The following is a 22,134-nucleotide window of genomic DNA, read 5'->3' as shown; positions in this document are numbered from 1 at the left end:
AAGCATCAGGAACCAGGAAACGTTTTCCCTTTCGTAATACTCTTACAATAACATGGCTAATGCCCAATATTTCATAGTGTTCGAGTTTACATAGTCCAGGTTATGAATCCTGTCATTTAAAGGACTACCATGTCCATAATGCACTGCAACTCTCGTATGATGCACCGTAATGTCCTTCATTCTTTAAAATCCTTGTATGCCTTAATAAGCCTCAATGAAAAAAGACTGACATAAACTGGCTTTAAAAGGAACAGTTCCATGTCGTGCCAAATGACAGTTCACCTCATTTTACCTTTAAGGCACTGTCCCTCGTGTGCTCATTGTTCCAATCTCCAATGTAGCAACCTGTGGATTATTTTCACTCCGTCCGGCTGTGCATGGGTTATACAACTCACGCAAACCCTGGCTGCCCAGAAATCATCGAGAAATCTCCAGCCAACAAGCCTTCTGTCAAAACAGTGGCGGAGCCTTCCGTATTTGAAGTGGCACCGTCATGGTGAAAGGATTCTTTCCAAAATGAGGGCAGCCGGCGGGCCTCCTTTAAACAAAAATCCACATGCAAGGGCGACGAAGGGAAGCCCATCCAGGCGGGCCGGGGCTTGTAGGCGACGTCACCGCCATAAATCATTACAATATTCACGCTACATCCAAAGCGCGAAATCAAGCCCTCCAGTCAGACGTCAGATAAGAAAGTTTTTAATTATCCACAGGCAAAGCATTACATATATATATATATATATATATCACAAACAGAAGGTTGCCCTCGTAGGAATGCTACGCACGAAGGGGTTCACACACACGTGTCACTGGCAGCAGCTTCACAGCCTGTCTCACTCCTATCCTGTGGTGCCATACGCGTTTCGAGCGTCTCTGCGCCCTTGGTCACTGGCTGCACAAATGGGAAACAGTCTGTTTGATTACATGCACGTGTTTTATTTAATTATTTGAGTCCCGCCCCTGTGGGCTCTGGCAAAGCATTATGGTAGTTGCTGTTCTTATAGCCAAACTCTGTGCACAACCCCAGTGGGTTCATCTGTAACTCCGTTTAAAAATATCATCCCAAATGGTTGGAAGAAGTAAGCAGCGCTGCTGGGTTGCTAATATCTTCCAGTGGCTCAGGCCCCCCTCGTTCTCAGCACTGCTCGAGTTCCTTGAACAGTAGAGATCCGCCTGAAGCAACGGTGGAGCATTCCCGTGGCTGGACTGGCCACAATAAATCACAAATAATTAAATAAAACACGTGCATGTAATCAAACAGACTGTTTCCCGTTTGTGCAGCCAGTGACCAAGGGCGCAGAGATGGTGTAATATTCTGACATGCACCTGCAACTTGGTGCTGCCCACATATCTAAGTCCGCAGGTGCATGTCAGAATATACACCGCAAACTCTGTCCTGCACGTAAAGTTGCCCCTAATAGCTATTTTGTCAGGGCTGAATGGTGACGAGTAGTGGGTGGTATTTTTCCCAAACTTACACGCTCTACAGGTAGAACACTTAGTAAAGCCATCTTTGGGTTGTAACCACATCCTCACCACTGCCAACTCCGGGCAGGACTTCCCTATCTGTGTACGCATAGACACACCTTTGCTATACATAACAGTAGGTTGAGATGGTAAACTAGAAGACAGCACCCCATCTGTCAGAACAATCGGCCAATTGTGTTAATGATGGAGCATATCTTTCTCTCTTGCTTGCTAAAGGTAGTGATTAATCTAGGGGTATCATTATCGTCATTGGACGTTTGTAAATTTAAGTCATTGTTAAGTAGGAACTCTCTGGATCGGTCCTTAGTTTTATCAATGGCCGCTCTCAGGATCCTCTCACTGTAGCCCCTCTGTCTGAAGCTCTGGTAGGCCTCATCCGTGCATCTCTTTAGATCCTCATTGTTATCGCATATTCTCTTGAGCCGCAAAAATTCACCAGTTGGAATATTACAAATCAAGTGCTTTGGGTGGGCACTGCTGGCATGAAGAGTTAAATTGCCAGCGGCTTCTTTCCTGAACAGAGTGGTAGATAACTGACCTTGATTATGGTAAATCCTTACGTCCAAAAATTCAATGCAGTTCTTACTAAGATTTGAAATAAAATTGAGGTTAGCAGAGTTATTGTTACTTAATTATGCACCTCGCCATATGATAAAAACATCATCGATGTATCTTAGCCAATATAAAACGTGATTATTAAAAGTAGTGGCGTACATCTTCTTGAGGACCTGCTCCTCCCACCAGCCCACATGCAAACATGCGTAGCTGGGGGAGAAGCAAGCCCCCATCGCCACTCCTTTTTTCTGCAAGTAGATATCATTGCCAAATAAAAATTTATTATTGTGCAAACACCATGAGATCAAACTTAAAAGCATCTTATTATGTTGATGAAATTCAATTGGTCTAGAATCTAAAAAATACTTGATTGCATTAAGTCCTGTGGGATGTTCAATGCTAGTATATAAAGATTCAATGTCCAACGTTATGAACAATACATCTTCCGACCATGTAACTCCTTGGACCTTCCTCAAGAAATCACCAGTATCCTTCACGTAACTTGGCAATTGTTTCACATACTCTTGAAGGAAAAAATCCACATACTGAGTTATTGTTTCCCCCACGCTGTTAATGGCCGATATTATGGGTCTGCCAGGGATCGGTGTTGTCTTTTTGTGGACTTTGGGGATGAAATAAAGATTTGCCAAAACCGGGAGTTCTATATTCCAAAATTTGAACTCCTCCGTTGAAATCACCCGTTCCCTCTTCCAACTCACTAGTTCCTTTTTTAGAGTTTCTCTGGCCGCTTTGTATTTGGTATGAGTGGTCTTTTCATGACAATCCCTGTCTTGCAAATGTCTACGTGCTTCTAATATGTAATCCTTCTGTGGCCAAATAACCATGTTGCCACCTTTATCAGATTTGGCCACAATGATATCATGGTTCTTACTTAACTTCTTAATCAACTTGGCATATTCCACTTCATTCTTACTTTTAAAACGCTTTTTATGTTTAGTCCGATTATGTAATTTTTTAATGTCTTCAGTCACTACCTCGTGAAAGATATCAATTGCATCTTTTGGCATAATAGGGATAAACTTAGATTTAGGTTTAAACGGACTGATACCTGCTCCCAACTGCTTAATATTCTCCTGTTGAAGTCCTTCCTGTGTAGAGCTCGTCTCCCCTTCCACTTTTGTTTGCACGTTTCCTTCCTTGTTCAGATCTTGTAAAGCTAACAACATAGGTGCATCAGATGCCTGTAAATCAAAAGTGTGCTCCCTCTCATTGTTATTTCATCAGAAAAATGTTGCTGTCAGCTATTACAGGACTCTGGGACTTAGTCCCTGTCCTGCACTTGTGAAAATAAAAGGTATAAGGGGACATGGTAGGAATCAGGGACCCCCTAGGCCTCATGGGGGAAGCTATATGGACCCGGTCTGGGGCCAAAAACAAATTGGCGAAAATTGTTGCGATCCTGCGGAACTGCTGCGAGATCAAAAAAATAAAGAGGTGGCTGGGCCACCTTTCAGAGGAGGAATCCCAAGCTCTTGCCCTCTCTTACAACTCTGCCACTGTCACCTCAACTCTGTTAGACCTCACGGAAAACGAAATCCTAGCCATCCTCCAAGACCACAACCCTGCCCAAATCATCCCATGTCCACCTGATGCGAGTCCCGAACATACCATCAGCATGGTCACCATCAACCCCAACAGGCCAGCTACTCACCGTAACAGAAGTGTGGTTAAAAGCAACCTTGCGCCTGTACTCCTATCCACCCAGACCCCGACACCCCCCCAGACCCCACCCCTATCAGGTCTCTTAATCAACTGCTGATCGGCAGTTAAGCACCCCGCTGATATTACTGATCTCATCCTGAACAAAAACTTAGATCCAGCAATACTAACGGAATCATGGCTCAACGAATACTCTTCTCCCTGTCTAGATCTATTAGTCCCTCCCAACTACAATATTGCTAGACTCAACAGACAATCCAGCAGGAAAGGAGGAGGCATCGCCTGCATCTACCGCTCTAGCCTCCTTGTCAAGGAACTCACGGCGGACATCACTGACTCCTGCGAATACCTCGCCCTCTCCATTTGCAGCAACCCATTGCATCTGTGCAATTTGCACATCTTTTACCACCCCCCAGGTTTGAATGACTCTTTCACGATCACCTCTTGGAAATCAGCACAACTAAGATTTCCTCCAACGCTAAAGAGGTTTTGCTCGGCGATTTCAACCTGCGCTGGAACTATCCGAAGGATCCCCACGTCAACGCCATCAAAGATCTCCTAACCGATCAAGCCCTGACTCAAGCTTGCTCTCTGCCAACTCACTCAAAAGGGGCCACCCTGGACTGGATCATCGCTAAGGAATCTTCAGTTAAGCTTATCTCCATAGACCCATGTGACTGGTCTGACCACCATGCCATTGCCTTCCTTTTACCCGGGACTCACAAGACAAAGGCACCGCGACCGGTGATTACGAAACGCGGGATCAGAGACACCAAGAACCTTAATCACATGAAACTGGAGGCTCGCTGCAAATCTGACCTCCCCCCGCATATAACTACGGTCAGTGACCTCAATGTTCATTACTCAGCGACTATATCGAACATTCTGGATGACCTTGCCTCACTAAAACTAAAAAGAACACAAATCAAAGACAGAAACCCCTGGTTCACTGGATCCCTCAACATGGAGAGGAGATCCCTCCGGCAATCTGAAAGAACTTGGAGGCAGCACCCCTCTGCTGCTCATCTAAAACTTATCTGCCAGGCGAGAAACTCCTATAACAAGAACATCCTCAAGTCAAAAAAAGAATACTTAAGATCAGAACTGGGGAATGCCATGAATAGACCCCGCAAGCTCTTTGAACTGGTCAAACACCAATCAAATAAACTGGCTAAAACACCGAAATAATCTCCCAAGTCTCTAATATGATCTGAGGAATTCTCCTCCTTCTTCGCTGATACGATCACGGCCTTAGGAATTTAACTCAGTACCGCTACATCTTCTCAACCCCTTCCTGACCTGCCCCCCCTGTCCACGCCACTCCCACTGGCCTCCCCTAAAAACCAAGCACGTTGGACCAACTTAAAATACTATGATGAAGACTCCGTCTTTAAAATCCTCTCCACCTTAAATCCGAGCAACCACTTTAATGACCCTCTACCATCCAGCTACCTCTCTGCTGCCTCCCAATCCATTGTGCCTAGCTGGACTGCAATAATCAACGCCTCTCTCCAGCAAGGATCGATTCTAGATGCTCTGAAAGCCGGCCAAGTCCTCCCTATTCTAAAAAAAACATCGCTGGATCCAGCCTCCCCTGACAACTTCAAACCTATCTCCAACATCCCTCTATTAGCCAAAGTGCTTGAGAAGTGTGTACAACAGCAACTAAGTCAACACATCAACAACTTCCACCTACTTGATGACTGCCAATCTGGATTCAGACTGGGGCACAGCACGGAAACGACTATGCTCCACATCGTGGACGGCGCCCTCCAAGCCCTAGACCAAGGCAAAACCTGCCTTCTTATCCTCCTAGATCTATCATCGGCCTTCGACACGATCAACCATGAAAATCTACTCGAACGCCTCAAACTTAGGATGGGTTTGGATGGCTCTGTTTTAAAATGGTTTAGGTCCTTCCTCCACAACCGATCACAGAGATTCTTAATTAACGGCAAACTATCGGCTCCCACCCCAGTCACGGTTGGAGTCCCTCAAGGCTCAACCCTGTCCCTCACCCTCTTTAATCTTCACCTAGAGCCGCTTACCGAAGTTCTTCGCACCACTAACATCTCCTACCATATGTACGCGGATGACACCCAAATATACATTAAAATCTCTTAGCTTGAGGAGATCCTCTCCCTGAATGAGGCCCTGAAACTGACCGTCCATTGGCTCGCCTCTAACCAACTCAAACTCAACGCAAAGAAAACTGAATTCCCCCTAATCTCCCCTACAAAAGCCAACCCTGAGATTCAGAGGTGGATCATGGCCATCATAGCCTTAAACTGCCCGCCAACCATCGTGGACTCGGCCAAATCCCTGGGTATAATCCTCGACAGCAACCTGAACATGCGGGACCACATCAACTCGATGGCTAAATCATCCAGGTTCCATCTGAGCTACCTAAGGAAGCTGAAACCATTCATCGATGCTCCCGACCTAAAAATGGCAGTCCAGGCACTAGTCATCTCTAGGCTGGAATATGGCTGTTCCACCCTCTCCGGTTTACCCAAGATCTCCCTGGCACCATTAAAAGCCTGCCTCAACGCGGCCGCCAGACTACTAACAGGCTCAAGGAAATTCGACCACATCTCACCACACCTGAAAGCTCTGAACTGGCTCCCCCGCGAGGCCTGAATACAGCTGAAGCTGGCATGCATCACACACAAGGCTCTATACGCAAACTCCCCTGCTTATCTGGCACAGAAACTAGTGGTATCTGGAAGAAGCAGGAACTCTCGGTCCGCCAGAGACCTCTTGCTCCAATCTGCCCGTTTCCGGAAGAAAAAAACCTACAATCGGGCCTTCTCCGGGGCCGCACCAAGAATTTGGAACTCTCTCCCACCCGCCATCAGAAGAATCCCTTCTTTGGCACGCTTTAAAAAGGAGGCCACTCCTGCACATATAAGTCTTTTTGTTTGTTCTCTCCTGTAAACCTTGTAAAGTACTCAGATACCTTCACGGGTCAAGTTTGTGCTCTATAAAACACTTAAATAAATACATTTATTAATTATAGGCCCCTGGACCCCATCCCCTGGGGGGATTTCTTGAATAAAGGTGGGGGGTCATGTGCCCCCCCTCCTGGGCCATTATAGGCCCGAATAACCCACCCCTGGGGCCAAAATGCTCAAAAACTTGAGGTGGGCCATGCAACCCTGATCTTCAAGGCTTTAAAAGGCCATTGGGGCCCTATGCCCCAGGGCCACTATTTACAACTTAAGGGGAGGGGGGACACGCGGCCCCTCTCCCTGAGCCTTCTATAACCCCGGGAACCCATCCCACTGTGTCAGGTCCCAAGCTATCTCCCGGGACGCCCACTCCCGGAACATATCGTTTCCCTGGCTGCACCGTAGCTGGCAGGGAAACCTGTGGTTGCTCCCACTTGGCAGAAGTATTTTTCAACCTATTGCCAAGCAGCAGCAAAGATGAAGTCTGCTCCAGGGGGCAGGAGCTTTGAAAATGGTCCTGCCGACTGGGAGCAGACTTTTGATCTGTTTCCCTGTCTGCACTGAAGTGGGCAGGGAAACAGATCTAAATATTACTCCCCCAGCATTATTAGTTGCACACTGCGTATGGGATCAATGCCGGCTCCCACTGCATACGGAGAGCCAGCCAGGACTGTGGATGCCCTGGGGCTCCCTCTGCATCCCCCAACAAGTGTATGGTGGGTGCCCTGGTTGGGCACCAGGACACCTACCTTTAATATTGTGGGCCCCAGGAGATTGGGTCCCTGGGGCAGGAAAAGGCTTGTGGAGGGGGGCGCTGTCCCACCTCACCCAGCCTTCAGATGGCCCGAGGACCCCATTCCCGGGCCTGATAGCTTTAATAAAGGGGAGGGGGCAGAATTAGTAGCTGCTCCTTGTGGGCAGGATCAATGCCAGCTCCCGCTGCACCCTGAGAGCGGGATCCCCAGGGTCTAAAGAGACTCATGGAATAGGAACAGCGACTCCAGTCCCTTTAAAAAAAAAAAAAGAGGCCCTGGGAGATGGGGTACCAAGGCCTAATAAAGCTCAGAGAGGGGTGCACTTGTCCCCACTCCCTTTGAAAATACATAGGGCCCTGGGGGAATGAGGCTGTGGGAGGGGGGTCATGTGGCCTGCCTCCCCTTTAAAAGAAATGTGGTTCTGGGGCATGGGGTGCCCAGGGCTTTTGAAAGGCTCGGCGAGGAAGGCCATGCGACCTGCCTCTCCTTAAACAAAAACGTCCCTGGGGGATGGGGTTCCCACGGGTCTTTTAAAGGGGTGAGGAGTTGGCCTAACGGCTAGGGCGGTCAACCTTGAATATGGGGAACTGGGTTCGAGTCTCGGCAATGACGCTGAACATCCTGTGATTCTGGGCAAATCACTTAATCTCCCCGTGCCGGACAAAAATGAATGTGTGTTCATGTAATGCAACTGGTGCTATGTAAAGCGCTCTGATACCCCATTCGGGTCAAGTTCGCTCTATATAAAACTGTAAAAAAAAAGGCTTGGAGAGGAGGCTGTGCAGGTGACCCCCCCCCCCTTAAAAAATTGGCCCTAGGTGATGGGGTCCCCAAGACCTATTGAGGCTCGGGGAGCAAGGCGACATGCCCCTCCCTTGACAAAGAAGGGCCTGGGGGATGGGGGTCCCAGGGGACTAAAAGGCTCATAGAGGGGGGAATGAGCCGCCTCCCCTTTAAAAAAGAAGGGACTTAGGAGGTGGGATCCTCAGGGCCTGATTTTTTACTTTGCAGAACTCATAATTATTTTGCGAGCCGCAGGCCCAGGACGTTATTCAGGTGTTGAGATCCCAGTTTTTTTCTACTCATTTCTATGTAAGGCGAGGTCTAAAGCACAATTATTATTTTTGTAATTAGAAAATATCGCGGTCTCACATCATCCTCCATGTACAGTTAATGAGACTGGTTAGCAATTTTCTCTTCTGAAAGTGGTTTTCTGGTATTTGAGGAGGAGGCTGCAGAGGAGGGAGCTGGCTCCTATAATTATTGCTTTCTCTAAATTTGTGTTTTTACCACGTTCTTCATCCCCAATGCATTGCAATTATTTTTCAATTAAAGGAAGATTGTGCTGAAATGTGGGTTTTTTATAAGGTACGTGTAATCGAGTTACTCTTCTCCCTGTGATCTTTTCTGCTCATGAATAAAAAGCTGTTTTCCTTCAAATGAAGGGAAGCACGTCATATCGCTTCAAATAATCATTTTTGCATGTTTGTGATGTTGTGTTATGTGGTAAAACCATATTGAACCAGGGGAGAAAAGAACCTGTTAGCACCAGCCAGAAGCAGGTGCTAAACCTGTGCCAATTAATTTAATTGTAAATTTGCAGAGATGCCACACTGGCCAAGGCCCAGATTTAGGCAGGGCCGGACTGGCTGTAGCGGGCAATCCCCGGTGCACCGCACGGGTGGGGGCCGGTTTTGGGCCCCTGGGGGCCGTTTTTGTTGCAGGACCTTTTTGCAGCATAGCTGGAAATCGGCCCTGTAACAAAATCGGCCAAAAACCGGCCCTGACTAAGAGCTCGGCGGCTGGAGGGGGAGGGGGGCAGCCGAGCACTTTGCCAGGGCCGGTTTTGATTCCCAGTCCGGCCCTGGATTTAGGTACCTTTCAAACAGCGCAGTGAGGCACCGAAAGTTGCTGCGCTGCTTCGCGACAGGGAGAGGGGAGGAAAGTGCTATATCTACAGAGTTATGACACTCTCCTCCCCTCTCCCTAGCGCCACCGCACAATCAGGCTGCTGAGGACCATGCACACAAATTTGCACGATACTTGATGCAAAACCTTTCTAAATCAGGTCACTAAATACAGCGCATCAGCGAATATTGCTGTTCTGCATTGTGTGACAGGGAGAGAGCAGGAGAGCGCCATATCTACCCCCGTAGCGCCTGTGCAGAATTGTGCTGATGAGAGCCACCCACACATCTTTGCGCAATAATGCTAGGGTGTGTGCATGAGTCTAGCATAGGTTTGGTACTGGAAGGGTTCCATTTCAGTACAACATACTATGCCTAGACAACTTTTAGAACTGTTCCTGCTCTGAATGTCTGCTGCACACAATCAAAGTCGGAAAAGAAAGATGGAATGAAAACATTTCTCCTTTTAACACCTGCTTTCAAGTGGCGTTAGTTTTTGATGCAAAACCCTGTCTCCTATTGTTAGTAACTAGGGGTTTGCTAAAAACCCATGGGTGGTTGCATGGGAATGCCCCCTTGACGCGAAGTAATGCAAAGCCGCACTTTGCGCAGCTTTGCATTACTTTAAGGCAGAGTAAATAGCAAACAAAACCATGTTGTGCTGGTCTGCTTCACTTTTGTGGCACAAACATGTTTGTAAATCTGAGCCCAAATGTGGTAACACTAAGGGCCATATGTAGGTAACATACTATTTACCGATTCATAAATACCGAATTTTACCGATTCGGTATTTATGAATCGGTAAATAGTATGTAGGTAAACAATCGGTAATTATTACCGATTCGGTAAACATCGGTATTTATGAATAGGTATTTACCGAATCGGTAATAATGCATCCCTTCCCATTCATTCCTATGGGCCTGGAGGCCCATAGGAATGAATGGGAAGCCATTTACTATTACCGATTCGGTAAATACCGAATCGGTAATGGGGGAAGCATAATCATGGGTGGCAGGGTGTCACATTGACACCCTGTTGCACCCCTGATTCGTGCATGTGTGCACATGTGGCGCACATACATGCCCTAAGGGCATGTATGTCTGCCACATGGCACTTTTAAAGCAGCCAAATTTAGCTTTTTGAAAGGTATTCGTTATTTAACATCAACCTGTAGTTGGTGTTAAATACCGAATCCTTACTACTGAAATTCACTCACTTGAGTGCTCCCTACATATGATTTAAGGATTCGGTAATTTACCGAATCTGTATTTTACCGATTCGGTATTTTACCGATCCCTTACCGATTCGGTAAATTACCGAATCCTTAAATCATGCCTCCTACATCTCAAATGCCTAAATACCGGTCTGTAATGGGATATTTACCGAATTTCGTCCGTTACCGACCGGTATTTAGCTACCTACATGAGGCCCTAAGAGAGATTTCCGGCATTACTGCGGGTACCCCAAACTCCTAGGGCCTCATTCTCAGTCTTGCCTAAAGTTTTTAAATTATGGGTTTTGGGCAAGTTATGTTCGGTCCTAGATTGTTTGCGCACGCAAATATGTCCAGGTGATAAATCATGTAGGCAAAATCAGGGCATTGAGAGAAACACAAGGCATCAGGGATGCTTTAAGGCATCAATCAATCAATCAATCAGAGACATTTATAGAGCGCACTACCTACCCGTAGGGTCTCGAGGCGCTTGGGGGGGGGGGGGGGGGTGCCGCTACTGCTCGAACAGCCAGGTCTTGAGCTTCTTCCTGAAGGAGAGGTGGTCTTGGGTCAGGCGCAGGTCAGCCGGGAGGGAGTTCCAGGTCTTGGCGGCCAGGTAGGAGAAGGACCTTCCTCCTGTAGTGGCTCTGCGGATGCGTGGGATGGCGGCGAGGGCGTGGCTGGCGGATCGGAGGTGGCGTTTGGGGGCGTAGAAGTTGATTCGGTTGTTGAGGTAGCTCGGGCCTTGGTCGTGGAGAGCTTTGTGTGCGTGGGTAAGGAGGCGGAAGGTGATTCTCTTGTTGACCGGGAGCCAGTGCAGGTCTCTTAGGTGTCCGGAGATGTGGCTGTGTCGTGGGATGTCGAGGATGAGTCTGGCTGAGGCGTTCTGGATGCGCTGGAGTCTCTTCTGGATCTTGGCGGTGGTTCCGGCGTAGAGTGCGTTGCCGTAGTCCAGTCGGCTGGTGACGAGGGCCTGGGTGACGGTCTTCCTGGTCTCTGTGGGGATCCACCAGAAGATCTTCCGAAGCATGCGCAGGATGTTGAAGCACGACGAGGAGACGGCGTTGACTTGCCTGGTCATGGAGAGGGAGGAGTCCAAGATGAAACCCAGGTTGCGTGCGTGGTCCGTCGGTTTGGGTGCGGTGCCCAGGGCGGGGGGCCACCAGGAGTCATCCCAGGCGGAGGGCGAGGAGCCCAGGATGAGGACCTCCGTCTTATCTGTGTTCAGCTTCAGGCGGCTCGTCGTCATCCACTCGGCTACCTCTCTCATCTCTTCGTGCAGGTTGGCTCTGGCGGCGGCGGGGTCGTTGGTCAGGGAGAGGATCAGCTGGGTGTCGTCGGCGTAGGAGATTATGTTGAGGTTGTGTTGGCGTGCGATGGCCGCGAGGGGGCTCATGTAGACGTTGAAGAAAGTCGGGCTCAGTGAGGATCCTTGAGGGACGCCGCAGATGACTTTGGTGGCCTCTGACTTGTACGGTGGTAGGCGGACTCTTTGTGTTCTTCCGTCGAGAAAGGAGACGATCCATTCCAGCGCCTTCTCCTGGATTCCGACGTTGCTGAGGCGCTGCACTAGGGTGCGGTGGCAGACCGTGTCGAAAGCCGCGGAGAGGTCTAGGAGGATGAGGGCCGCTGTTTCCCCGTTGTCCATCAGGGTTCGGATGTCGTCAGTGGCGGCGATGAGGGCGGTCTCGGTGCTGTGGTTGGCACGGAATCCGGACTGCGATGGGTCGAGGGATCCATTCGTCTCGAGGAAGGTGGCCAGCTGTTTGTTGACGGTCTTCTCGATGACTTTGGCTGGCCCCGGGAGTAGAGAGATGGGGCGGTAATTCTTGAGTTCGGTGGGGTCTGCTGTAGGTTTCTTCAGTAGAGCGCTGAGTTCGGCGTGCTTCCAGCTCTCGGGGAAGGTGGCGGTGTCGAATGAGGTGTTGATGATGTCCCGCAGGTGGGGTGCGATGACCGCGTCGGCTTTGTTGAAGACGTGGTGAGGGCAGGGGTCGGTCGGAGATCCGGAGTGGATGGAGTTCATCGTGTGGACGGTTTCTTAGGTGTTGACCGGGGTCCAGGCGCGGAGGGTGGTGGTGGGTGGCGATGCTGCGGTCGTGGCGTGCGTCGGTTGAGTGCTGAAGCTGTAGTGTATGTCCGCGATCTTGTTGTGGAAGTAGGAGGCGAGGGAGTTGCAGAGGTCTTGCGAAGGGGTGATGTCGTTGTTTCCGGCGTTGGGGTTGGAGAGCTCTTTCACGATGTTGAAGAGTTCCTTGCAGTTGTGTGCGTTGTTGTCCAGTCGGTTTTTGAAAGCCGTTTTCTTGGCGATGCGGATCAGTTGGTGGTGTTTCCGGGTGGCGAGCTTGAGGGTGGTCCTGTTGTCCGGCGTGGGTTCCCTTCTCCAGGCTTTCTCGAGGGCTCGGCAGTTCTTCTTGAGCTCTTGAGTTCGGCGGTGAACCATGGGGCTCTCTTGCTGCCGGGTCTGCTGGGCGGGGTCCTCAGTGGGGCGAGTTCGTCCGCGCAGTTGCTGATCCACTTCGTGAGGTTGTCGGCGGCCTGGCTGGGGTTCGCTGAGCTGGCCGGAGGGTGCTGGCTCAGGGAGGCGGCGAGCTGGTCGGCTGTGATCTTGTTCCAGCTTCTTCGGGCAACCTGTTGCTGGTGGTGGTGGGTCGTCGTTCTTCTGAAGGTGAAGTGGATGCATCTGTGATCTGTCCAGTGGAGTTCTGTGGCGTGGCTGAAGGCGATGTCTTTGCTGGATGAGAAGATGGCGTCGAGTGTGTGTCCGGCGAGGTGGGTGGGGGTGGACACCAGCTGCTTGAGTAAGGCATAAGCAAAGTAGGCATTTGCCCGGGGCCCCCATCTTCCAAAGGCCCCCCGCAAAAGTGAACTTTTTCTCTAGCTCACTTCTTTGTATTTTTGCATCATAAACTTTAACATATAATTCAATTTTCTTGCCAACATAGGGCTCTAATTTGCAAAATAAGTGGGATAAAATTCAAAGGTATTGCAAATAGGGGCCCAAAAAATATTTTTTTGTTAGGGGCCCAAAAATCCTTAAGATGACACTGCATGCAATAAAACTAGTCACCAGGGCCATTACTACAAAGTGCTCTCCATTGCACGGTACTTTTAGTGGGAAAAATAAGTCTAGTTGCCCACCCAAATTGGTTGTGGAGGTTGGGTGGGGCTATGGGCGGAGTTAACTTACAAACATTTAATGGACTGAAGATCAAAGGACAATAAAACGAGTACCCTAAAAAATGGGTAATAGTAGCATCTGTTATTTACAGTGCTTAGATCAGGAAATAATGTGAATTTACGCATTATACATAAAAAGCGAAGTGAAAAAAGTGCACCAGACAAGGATTCTGGCCACGATTGTATGTGCTCGGACGCGTAGTTTATTTCGCAACAGAATGAATGTGCTATTGTTGCTGTATTATTGCCAGGAATATTTGCCTTCAGGTAAAGTCCAGTACATAAAAGTACACATGAACCTGTGTCCGATTATAAACTAACTTTTACCAAAGGACATCAGTGCCATCCTCACCTTTGCCATTCTCCTTTTCCCAGACTTTCCCGCTCAGTTTCTCCCATTCCCCTTGTCAACTCTGCGCTCAACATGTGTCTCTTTCCCCTTTCTCTCTCTCCTCTGACCGTCTAACCCTTGGTATTTCACTTGCCCTCTTCCTCTGATGCCTCATGTACCATCCTCTTTCTGTGTCCAGTATCTCCTTTTCCTCACACTTTCTTCTCTCTCATGTTTCACCCCTTCCCCTCCAGTTTCCACTTTCTCTCTCTCTGATACCTCTGCAACCTCTATCGCCCCGCTCCCCCATCATTCGATGTCTGGTAGCTTAGGGCCACATGCATCAACGAGAAAACTGCTCGCAAACGGGTAGATTAGCAGAATCTGCCCCTTTGCGACCGGTATTTTTGCATTTGGGATGCATCATCCCAAATGCAAAAATCGCTATTTAAGGAATCTCTAAATAGCGATTCCTTAAATTGCGATTGCATTTAAGGAATCCCAAATTGAGATTCCTTAAATGCAATGCATGAAAGTTTAAAAATTAGCGATTTCGCTAATAGGGGGAGCAAATTACCATGAAGTTGAACTTCATGGTAATTTGCAAAAACTTGGAAAAATGCACTAAAGTGCATTTTTCAAAGTTCCATTTTACACACACACATGCCCTTGGGGCATGTGTGTGTGCAAGATGTATTCATATGCAGATTTCAGGGGTGCAACAGGGTGTCTTTTTGACGTCCTGGCACCCTTGAAATAGCATGAGCAATTTGCGATTCTCTAATTGAGATTAGCAAATTGAGAAAGTCCTCCCATTCATTCCTATGGCCTCTAGGCCCATAGGAATCAATGGGGAGGTATTCCTTAATTGCGACTCGCAATTTGCGAGTAGCAATTAAGGAATGTTTAGAAATCGCTATTTTGTAAACGATTTCTACATGCATAGCCTTTTGCTATTCCTTATTAGCGAATCCTTATTTTTCGCTATTAAGGAATCGCAAATGGCATTGTTGATGCATGTGCCAGTTAGTGGACTAATGCTGTAAGGGTTTGTGTGTGTCAGTGTGTGACCTTATGGTCACAGGTTTAAATCCTGGCAGGTCCACTCAGCCTTTTATCCTTTTGAGGTCAAAACATTGAGCACCATTGAGATGAGTCATAATAAACATCTGTTATTCAGTGCCAAGATGCTCTTCAGGGTGAATGTGCACTTTACAAATACACATGTTATGTCCAATTTCCCTTTCTCCCTGTCTTGTCTTTCTCTGTCCCTTTTCCTCTGTGCCTGTTTAGGGCCTCCTTGGGCTGTGGGCAGGGGCAGCTCCTCCGTCTTTGTTCCACATAAATGTCCCCGGAATCCCCAGAGATGAACATTTAAATGTAAACCATTTTATATCATCCCGTCCTGAACCAAATGTCAAGACGGGACGGGGCATGCGGAGCGGAAGCAGGGAGGAGTGGTGGGCAAAGGGCTGCCTGTGCACTGTTTAAAGTGCACATGTCTCTTTGGCCGTCCGTCTTGCTACGGCTAGCCAGACATACGCACTTTGGGGCAGATTTATGTTGCACTTGCGCCACTTTTGTACCGCCGTTGCGTCACTTTTGTGACGCAGCAGCGGCGCAAATCCTGCGCCATGGTGCGGGGTATTTACAACGTGACGCATCTGGGAGATGCGTCACGTTGTAAAGCCCTGCGCCACATGAAGGCGTTCCAGGGCAGGTGGGGGCGTTCCGGCGCAGGAACGCCTCCTAAAAGTGGCTGAGTGAAATCTATAAGATTTCACTCAGTCACTTTTAGGCCCATGCCGCGTCAAAACAGCAGAACATTGCTGGAGCTGCGTCGCGCTTGCGACGCAACTCCAGCAATGCGCCACTTTTACGGCACAGATGCGTCACGCATCTGTGTCGTTTTTGCCCCATGGTGCGCCGTATTATAAATGCGGCGCATCCATGGTGGCGCAGCTGTGGCGCATAATAACTGGCGCATCCCTGCATATCAGCAGGGATGCGCCAGTTATCATAAATCTGCCCCTTTGTACCTCTCAACCCAGCTGTATTAGACAGCTGAGTTGAGAGCAGGTGCAGGTCTCCAGTGCGCTGGGGAGTGCTAAAAGATGCTTCTCCCTCCAATCAGGGCATTGCTTTCATGCTTGTTAACAGCATGTGAGCAGCAGCAGGATTGGTCAAGGGAGTTTGCTGGTGCCCACACTGCAGTTGAGAAAGAAGCGGTCCGAGATCTTTTTACATACCATTTTCCATTTTCCTTTCATTTATTTTACTAGTAAGTAAGTAAATGTTTATTTCCGAAAAGTTTCATTCCATAAAAGATAGACATAATAAAACATTTAATTTCATAAAATAGTCCAACTTTTGGATGGTACACTTAGAATCTAGGTTTAATTTTTTCAATGCGGGTGATGTGTGAGAATCTATTACAGACATTTTGAGGAAAATCTGTTTACGTTTCAGATCAAAACAAGACCTCAGATATGAGAAATGGGAAGGTGTCACAGAGATTATTTGCAGTAATGTTAGTGAGCTGCTGCTGTGTACAATATTGAAAACACATCGTCGCCCCAAAAGCAGTTAAAAGTAAAACCAAAATGATACTAATGAATGGTATTATCATTTTAGTTTTCCGTTTCTGCTTAGGTGGAGGCAGGGTTGGGCTGGCCAGAGCAGGGGCCAGGGAGAGGAGTGGTGAGCATACTCTAAGGGGCTGATTACGATGTCGGGCTGAGTTTCCTCCACCCGACATCGTCTCGGTCACTGACACCCGATCGGCGGTCCCGACCGACTAATTAGGATGCGATCAAACGCTGTTCGGTCGCATTTCTATACTTTACATTGGGAGCACATATTCCGGCCGGAATGCATGCTCCCATTGTAAAATAGGGGGTGCAGTTCATCCCTGCACCCCGCTGCACCCTGTAAGGGGTCAACAGGAGGGGAACCATAGGTGCCCCCTCTGCCTCCAACCGAAGGTCATGCACTCAAGGGGGCCCTGCTGGGGGCCCCCAAAGTCGAGTTCCGACAGCCTTTCTGTGTCGGAAAGGCCAGCACGGAAAGGCTGCAATATCGTAATCCCAGGGGTGTAAAGAGCCGCCCTTGGGATTACTGTCCGCATTCCGACTGGCGCACGGGCTCTCCGAGGCCGTTGGAAGCCAGACAAAATTACCATTCAGATACCTTTGCGACTGCCTCCATCGTAATGAGGCGGTCGGAAGGGAATCCGACTGGCATATTACGATGCGGTTGGAGATGTTTCAGACTGCATCATAATCAGGCCGTAAATGCACATGACAGTTTGGCCGGCTGTCTTGGGCCAACCAAACCGCCATGCATGCTTTGCATGTTCTCCACCATCTGTATTGCACAGCCTGGGTGGAGAACATGCACAGGCACCCACTCCCTCTCTGAGTGCTGAACCACGGCACTCAGACCAATCACAACGCTGTTGTAGGGCAGCGTCATGATTGGCTAGGGGAGTCTGGGAGCCTGTGTGCTGCCTGGTTCCTGCTGTCGATCGAGGAGCCGAAGAGGACCGAGAGGCGGTGATCAGCCTGCAGGAAAGTTTTTTTTTTAAACATGTCATTTGATTTAACCCCCCATCTCCCCACCCCGCCAACCCCTTTAAGTAGCGGCTGTCACTAGAAACACACATCACTATGCCTGAATATTAGATGTAAACATATTTACAATTTGGGCGTGTTCTTGTGCACTGTCAATGACCTGGCCAAAGAGGGTACAAAAGAGCTGAAACTGGATCATAAATTTAAAGCTCTTCCGAACAGGGGCCCCCAATATACGTTTGGCCCAGAGCCCCCAAAATCCTTAAGAAGTCCCTGATGACACAGATTAATTCTTTTTGAGTTGTGTTGGAAAGGAGTTACAAGATGAGCTGTGAAGTGTGAACTTTTTAAAGGGGCGCAACACTGGCCCCCTGGGCCACAGGGGCTGCAGGGCCTGTGTTAGCCGCTAACTATTGTCCACTGCTCCAACCAGGATCCAATTCCGTGGATGTCTGCTGACAGACACAGACCTCTGCAGTGTATTAACTAATAGACGTTTCATAAAGCATGATAGTGCATTTCCCACTGATTAACTTAACTTGCATTTATTTTACATTTAAGCTGTGTGTTATTTTACATGTACATACGTGAAGGTTAAAGACAGAAAAAAGTTACATAATATTTTGTGGTTTTTTGCAAGGTCTTTTTCCCGCCCAGCGCTTACTCGCCCCCAGTCGCGGTCGGCATGACTCGCGGGTGTGGGGCAGGGGGATCACGCGGGGAGGGGGTTAATATAATAAAATAAAATAAAAAATAAAAACGTACCTTCGCCTCCGGTCCCGGACTCCCGCATCACGTCTCCTGCTCTCTCTCTGCTCACAGGAAGCAGGCAGCCTCCCTCTCCTCCCCTAAGCCAATCACAACTCTGCAATGGCAGCATTGTGATTGGCTGGGACGCTGTCCTTACAGGCGTCTATGGGGAGGCCATTTTCTTCATGAAGGCTGCGCAGCAGCCTGCATGGAGAAAACGGAGAGTGCTATGACTGGTTTGGTCAGCGCCCATAACATTGGGCTAGCCACTCCTCCCCACCCCGCCCACTCACCCGCACCCAACCAGGCATACGCTTACATTTTTTTTGTTTTCTCTATTTTCATATTTGTAGATGTAATTGATGTCCTCCTTTGTGTGTAATGTCAAGTATGTTTAAAAGAGTGTTGATAAATTGATGTTTTGAAACATATTTTGAAAAAAGTGCAGATCAAAAGAAAAAGCAAAGAAAAAAAGTAATACATTGCTGTTGATCATAACAGGTGTGTGTGATCTCAGGAGTGAGTGATCCATGAAATGATATCAGTCTCTGCATTCGTGCTGGTTCATTGATTGTTAGGGCCTAGCCGTATTGATTATGGGCCAAGCCCTGTGTAGTTTGATTGCCCATCAGAGTACTGGCACAGTCCCTGGCTGGAGAGAAGCTGCGGTACTGGTGGGTGGAACATTTCGAAGTGCCGCTTGCATGGGAGAAGCATGTCTGCTGAAGTTTTACAAAGGCCGGCACCCACCCACCCGCAGCACCAATCACAACCTTGAGCTCCTTCCAGGGGACCCAATAATGTGTAGTAGATCGCATCACCTGTTTGCATTGGTATGTGCCACTCAGAGACAAACCAATGCCCTTTCCTCACCTTAGTAAATTTGGACCTTAATTGGTGCAAAAAAACAATTGAATTCCTTGCTTTAAATTTATCCCCTGAATGTTTTAGGCCTGCTTTTGGCAATGCACTCTGACTCAGGCCTTAAATAAGGGCCACGTCAATGCTTCAAACAGGAGCGTGGCTGCCATTGGTGCAGCAGGTGCAGTGGCACCAGGACCCAGAATCCTGAGGGCTCCATTGCACCCTGATAATAGCTATATTTACTACTCCAAACAGCAGTCAAAGGGCCATTTCCCTTGCCTGCAGCAGAGTCCATGGCATCCCTGCTATGCTATTGGCTCAAGCAGGACAGAAATGTTACAATTGTTTTGGATGTGTAGTATTGAGTGCGGCCCTGTGTACCCACGGTTCATCTTTCGATGTATTTGTCTTGTAGGTACCACCAGCGAGGGCACTATGTCTGGGAAAAGCTCTCCTCGGCTGAATTTCGAGAGCTGTATGCCCTGGGCTCTGTCCATAATGACCTTTATCTAATAGGAGGTCAAATGCAGATGAAAAACCGCTGCTACAACGTTACAAACTGTGTGGAAAAGTACTCCGTGGAGCAAGACAAGTGGAGGGGCGTCGCCCCGCTGCCCATCGCGCTAGCCTGCCATGCTGTGGTGACCCTCAATAACAAGCTCTATGTGATGGGCGGGTGGACCCCACAGGTGAGAACTGCTCAGGCAGGTGGAAGCTTCCATGCTTGCCTGCTTGCCTGAGAGGGGACATCTGGTGAATGATGTCACAATAGATCTCAAAACCCCAGGTGACATCATCAAACAAATGAACATTCTAGAATGCCTATTGCTGGTGATTGTTAATGGTACAGGATTGGGAAAAAAGAAGTATTTTATTCACTACAAATGATGACCCCCTTTAAACCCACACACTGATACAGTTGTGTGTTTTATGGCTTGTGTTGGGTGTGGATTGCTTTGGGCTTCTAGTGTGCTGCATCTCGTTAAAATCGGTATTATAATCTACCAACTTCACCTATCCCTCGTTTGAAAGTACGGTCCCCTCGCTATGAATTGGCAAAGTCAAAATATTGCTCTTTAATGTGCTAGCACATGCAAACACAAGCATGTACATATGCTTTTTACTTGTATTCGCACATTAAAGGCAAGCCCATTGGCTTTGTCAGTACTTGTTTAGATATGAGCACCATTTCACCTCATTTCCTTCCTCCCTACAGAGTTGGTCTTTCGAATTGGGTTTTAAAATGCACTAGTAGTGATAGCCCGTTGTCTTTTACACATCAACAACCCCAATAAGATATTGCATGCTTCATCATCGGGTCTCTTCCTGGTCCCTAAAAACCAGAATGGGCTGAACCATATTTCAGGGACTTTGAATATTTATCTATGCAGCATTTGTAATTCCCCAATGGTAATCGTTTGAATTGGGAACATGTATCCGCCTTTCCTGCAATTCGAAGTTCTCTCTTCCCTTCCCAGAAGTTTGATCCGGTTGGAGTCTTCCATAGGTTGATTGGTTTGTAAAGCCTTTTTCACATTAGCTTGTGTTCTCTTCATATTGTCTTCATACCCATGGAATGGGTACACGTTTGACATGAGTGACTTTTGATTTGGCTTCAACAGGCACCTGGAGTGGAGACTGAGTGCGTTCTGTGGTTGTCTACGTTGACGTCACTGCTGCTCCTTGAACGCTGCTTGCTTTCCTTCCAGCAGGCATTGCTGCTTCCCTGCCTGTTTTCGGAACACTGATAGAACATCAGAAACAAAAATATCGTGTGGACAGAATATTGTGTCAAAAATATCGAGGACCAAAACATTGAGAAGGTAAGTGTAAATAGGTAAGTATAGATTTACTATTCCTAACTTCATATCTATATACCCTGAAGATATATATATATATATATATATATCGTCAAGGTACATATATGTGGAGTTATATATAGTAAAACTTTGCTTACCTATAGAAACTTACCTTCACACAATTTTTGTCCTCCATTTCTTGACATGATATTTTGTTCCACAATGTTTTGTTTCCTATAATCTGTCTATATACCCTGTCTTCTCCTCCTTGCCACCTGCTTCTCTCTTAACTCAACAGATGCTGTCTACTTCCCTTCCTCCTTGTTCTCCCAGCTTACATTCTTGCTCACCAGTGTTGCCTTCATCCTTCGGACTCTGCTACTCAGGTACTGCCTGCCCCCTGGGCAGTGCTTAATATGAGTAGGTGGTTATAGGCCTGGTCCATCAGGGTTTATTTTTTATTTTCAGACTTTGACCCAGAGTAAGAGAGACAAAGGCAGAAGAGACAGAAGGAAGGATGAAGGTAAATATAGGAAAGTAGTGACAAAGGGAGAAAGAAGGGATGAAAGAAACCTAGAAGAGAGTAATAAAGGGCAAGGAGGGCGTGGTGGTGGATGAAAGAGGCACGAGGTGGAATCATTGCGGACCGGGACCACGCGGGTAAAACCAGTGTCAACTGTGAGGCGCTTTTGGTATGAAATCAACTTAGAAAACCACACTGCTGGCCAAGGTTATGAAACACCAGCAGTACACACAGTGTCTCTCACACACACTCAATCCGCTCCGCTAGACGGTGCACGGAAACCAGCCTAGTCCATATGGAACGTTCTTGCACTCCCCGTGGCCTAAACCTCCCTCCACCCTCCACTTCACCCTGACTGCCCGATAACCCCAGATGGAAAATCCCCAGGTCCCACTCAGTCTGGGTTCTCAGGAGCAGGTGGAGAAAGTAACAAGTTTAATTAAAAAGTAGATGTAAACAACTGTGCTTTGGCCACCACTCAGGAAGTCACCCACAGGTCTCAAAACACAAGGGAGTCATGTAGTCTCTGGAGCCGCTTACAAACTGTCTCGGCAGCGTTCCTCCAGTCC

The 22,134-nt window shown here is 48.1% G+C and overlaps 1 protein-coding gene across 1 annotated transcript in view; it reads left to right on the top strand.

The window, feature by feature from the left end:
- Positions 1–22,134, top strand: part of KBTBD12 (kelch repeat and BTB domain containing 12) — a 526,200-nt gene that overhangs the window by 39,288 nt on the left and 464,778 nt on the right. Inside the window, exon 3 of the mRNA XM_085624402.1 lies at positions 19,659–19,932. Within this exon, the coding sequence (XP_085480528.1) occupies positions 19,659–19,932 (274 nt within the window). The remainder of the gene's footprint in view (positions 1–19,658; positions 19,933–22,134) is intronic.

This window comes from Triturus cristatus, chromosome 9 (assembly GCF_964204655.1).
Source record: "Triturus cristatus chromosome 9, aTriCri1.1, whole genome shotgun sequence".
Lineage (NCBI taxonomy): Eukaryota > Metazoa > Chordata > Amphibia > Caudata > Salamandridae > Triturus > Triturus cristatus.
This window is presented reverse-complemented; position numbering and strand designations above follow the sequence as displayed.